Genomic DNA, 3,419 nt, shown 5'->3' on the forward strand with positions numbered 1-3,419 from the left:
CCTTCCAAGACGCTTCCTCTCGGATGTCCAATTATCTTCCTTGACTTCGAGATCCAGGAATCGCTTTCTCATGTCCTTTCGAGAAAATTGAAGGACACCGACCGTCACCCCCGGATCAAAATACCTTCCGATATCTTTCAGCTTGAATAGCTAATGTTACGATTTTTCTCCGACTCTTGAGTCTGCCGATTTCATGATCGATTAATTAATATATTTTATCGAAGGATACTTGCTGAACGTTTCAGTCACCCTTTACCCTTGATCGTTCGTCGATACGTCAGAGCTCTGCAGACTTAAACTCGCGACTAAAATAGAAATAGCCATGAAAATTCTGTAAATGCAGATACTGACAAAGTGGGTACAAAGGTCTATGAAAAAGTAAGATTTTACTACATTATCCGTCGCCGCGTTACCACGCGGTGTCTGTTTTTATCGGCATCCTTCTTCAGGCTCTACGGCTTGTACGTCGCGCAGGTCTGATCAATACTTTACCTCCTCTCCTGCGACGACATCCGCGAGCCAGTATTCGGCAAACGGCTCTGCCGAATAAAGTGTCCATTGGCCTAGAGTTCCGTTACAGGCCTCCATCTCCGTATTTTAGTATAGCGAATAGTCCTCTTGTACACTATAAAAAATGGAGTGGCCATCTTCGTGCTTTGCATCTTCGAGGATATTCGCCACGTGTGGTGATCCTGGCGAGAGGTCGTGAGTGGCTGAAGAGATCGAACGAATCCACGACCTAATAAAAGGAAATCATGAGAGCCTACTTGACAATTAACTCTTTTCCTCGTTGATAGTGGTGCATCCGTTTCCAGTTGCCAGAAATCGAAGGAAAGATTCTTCTCAAATAAATAGGAGGGTTTCAGCGCAGGCCTTACGTAAGAGGAGTCAATATGAAGAGACAGAACGTAAGGACTTTGTCGCTGGTGGTGTGCACCTTTACTTACTTATTAATCGGAGCGGCGGTTTTCGACGCCCTCGAATCTGATACCGAAAGGAAGCGATGGGAGTTCCTATCAGGTGAGGTCGAGTTTTAGGTGAATCCGTGGGTGCAGTTTGAAGAGTGAGCGCATTGACGAAGGTCCAGGGTCAATTTTGTTTCATAACCCAAGTTGAAATTTCGATTCTGTATAGCCTCTAACTGTAGACTTTAAATAAGTTTGGAGATGATAGAAAGTACGGGTTAATTCGTTTTAAGTACGAGCTCCTAATTTGAAAGAGGGACTTAAAGAGTGAAATAAGACCAAAAGAGGTTTTACTTACGTTATTTTGAATCAAAGTAGGGATAGAATTTCGAATTCGAGTTGTCCTCTGAAAAGAGCTCTTCAATGAGGGACCCCTTTCAGAGGTCCGCCGTAACATGATGAGGAAGTATAACATCACTCCTGAGGACTACAGGATGGTCGAGATCGTCATAATTGAGAACAAACCCCACAAAGCCGGGCCACAATGGAAATTCGCCGGGGCCTTTTATTTCGCCACCGTGGTCCTTGCGATGATCGGTGAGTGCAGAATTCGCTGGACCTCTTCTTGTTTGTTTTTGAGGCCTCGATGTTCCAATTTGGAATTTCATTGGAATTTCAGGTTACGGCCACTCCACGCCGGTCACGATCGGTGGAAAGGCCTTCTGCATGGCCTACGCCATGGTCGGGATCCCTCTGGGTTTGGTCATGTTCCAGAGCATCGGTGAGCGTCTCAACAAGTTCGCTTCCGTGGTGATCAGACGCGCCAAAAAGTACATGAAGTGCCAGAGAACGGAAGCGACGGAGATGAACCTGATGCTGGCGACGGGGATGCTGTCGAGCATCATCATCACCACCGGCGCCGCCGTGTTCTCTCGTTACGAGGGTTGGAGCTATTTCGACAGTTTCTACTACTGTTTCGTCACGTTGACCACTATCGGCTTCGGCGACTACGTTGCTCTTCAGGTTCGCGTCGACCTTTCTCTCAATGTTGCATAAATGCTCCCCCGCGCGATCCTATGGCCTCGGGCCCTGACTTCGAGAATACATTTCGTATTCCTTCTTCTAGAACGACCAAGCCCTGTCGAACAAGCCAGGCTACGTGGCCCTGAGTCTGGTGTTCATCCTCTTCGGGCTCGCGGTGGTGGCAGCCAGCATCAACCTGCTGGTCCTGCGCTTCATGACCATGTGAGACCTCTCTCGATACTCTCTTCTCTCTCTTTTTCTCTTTTCAATGTCCTCGTTTTGCCTTTCAGGAACGCCGAAGACGTACGTCGCGAGGACAACGAGCTGCAGTCTGCGTCTCACCACGTGCTGACCCTGGACGGGGAGGTGGTGACCGTCAATGGGAAACTTCTCGCGGGCCATGTGCCCATGGTCCATGACATGGATGACTGCGTGAGCGTGTGCTCTTGCACATGCCTGGGAGCGGCCAACTCGGAATTGTTGGATTCTTCAGGATACCAGGGTTACAGACCACCGTCGATCACCGCCAGCCTCCGAGTGAAGCGCGCATCCGTCTGATGGAGGGAGTTCCGTCGCCGCAGCCTGCGTCGCCGACTTGCCAGGGTCGACAGCAGGGAAGTCCTCGGCATGGACGCGTGAGGCCGAGGTCTCCGAATCGATCTCGACCTCGGAATTTGAAGGCCTCCGGGTCAAGGATATAGCTTGGACCCGGGGTAGCGGATCGCGACGCCTAATTCAACGTTCCTAATTCTGCGACGGGAGGATCGGATCTAGAGGAGAAGGGAAGGAGGAGGAACGATGAACGCGAGATGATGTCGTTAAAGGACGATGCGCGATGCAGGTATAGAGTTCGATTACTGGAACGCGGCCTCGATCTGGCCTCGATCTGACTTCAATCGGATTTCGATCGCGAGCTCTTGGCCGGACCTCGCAGCGCCAAAGACTGATCGAAGCGCAAGAAGTCGGAAAATGTTCGATTATACTAGTCGATCGTTACGGAATCGACGAATGTCCGGGTGATCGAGGACGTAAGAACGTCCCGAAGGTGGTAGTCATGGTGACAATTTTAGAAAGCCCCATGGAGTAACCCGCGCCGTATACAGTGCACTTATCCATTATAGTCTTATTCACGTCAGCAGGATGTAAGTACGCGCGACGACCTAAGCTTATCGACGGAGATGCCTATATTTTTTAAGAGCAGGCATATTCCTTTTTTCTAATAAACGCCATGTATACATCCTCTTTCTTTGGTCAGTTTGTTCGGTGAGTGTTCCTTCTGTCGGGAAGATAACTTCCGGTGGACTACAGAGATGCGTTGGGAGATTGCTCACGGGCAGGATCGTGCGATCGCATCCTGTACTGCCCTCTGGTTTCGTACATTAGCTTTCACCGTTTTTTGCCCCCAAGGGCGGCGCAACGAATTTCTGATAGGAGCTCGCGCACTCGCGATGGCGGTACCATCTACCAGTCGCCGTTGGAGGCTCACGTACT

The 3,419-nt window shown here is 49.9% G+C and overlaps 1 protein-coding gene across 1 annotated transcript; it reads left to right on the plus strand.

Moving 5' to 3' along the window:
- Positions 1–732: 732 nt before the first annotated feature.
- On the plus strand, positions 733–3,300 carry LOC105697360 (two pore potassium channel protein sup-9). Its single transcript, XM_012420623.1, has 5 exons — positions 733–1,020; positions 1,347–1,502; positions 1,585–1,928; positions 2,032–2,150; positions 2,219–3,300. The coding sequence occupies exons 1-5, from the start codon at positions 894–896 to the stop codon at positions 2,484–2,486; spliced, it is 1,014 nt and encodes a 337-aa protein (XP_012276046.1). The 5' UTR covers positions 733–893; the 3' UTR covers positions 2,487–3,300.
- Positions 3,301–3,419: the final 119 nt, after the last annotated feature.

Source organism: Orussus abietinus, unplaced genomic scaffold (genome assembly GCF_000612105.2).
Source record: "Orussus abietinus isolate OABI.00-Male unplaced genomic scaffold, Oabi_2.0 scaffold42, whole genome shotgun sequence".
Lineage (NCBI taxonomy): Eukaryota > Metazoa > Arthropoda > Insecta > Hymenoptera > Orussidae > Orussus > Orussus abietinus.

What these genes read in the sequence shown, in the direction of transcription:
- LOC105697360 (XM_012420623.1), top strand. Translation starts at nt 894, where the DNA reads ATGAAGAGACAGAACGTAAGGACTTTGTCGCTGGTGGTGTGCACCTTT. An exon ending in CGTGGTCCTTGCGATGATCG is followed by an intron (nt 1,503 to 1,584) that starts GTGAGTGCAGAA and finishes TTGGAATTTCAG; the next exon opens with GTTACGGCCACTCCACGCCG. An exon ending in GCGACTACGTTGCTCTTCAG is followed by an intron (nt 1,929 to 2,031) that starts GTTCGCGTCGAC and finishes TCCTTCTTCTAG; the next exon opens with AACGACCAAGCCCTGTCGAA.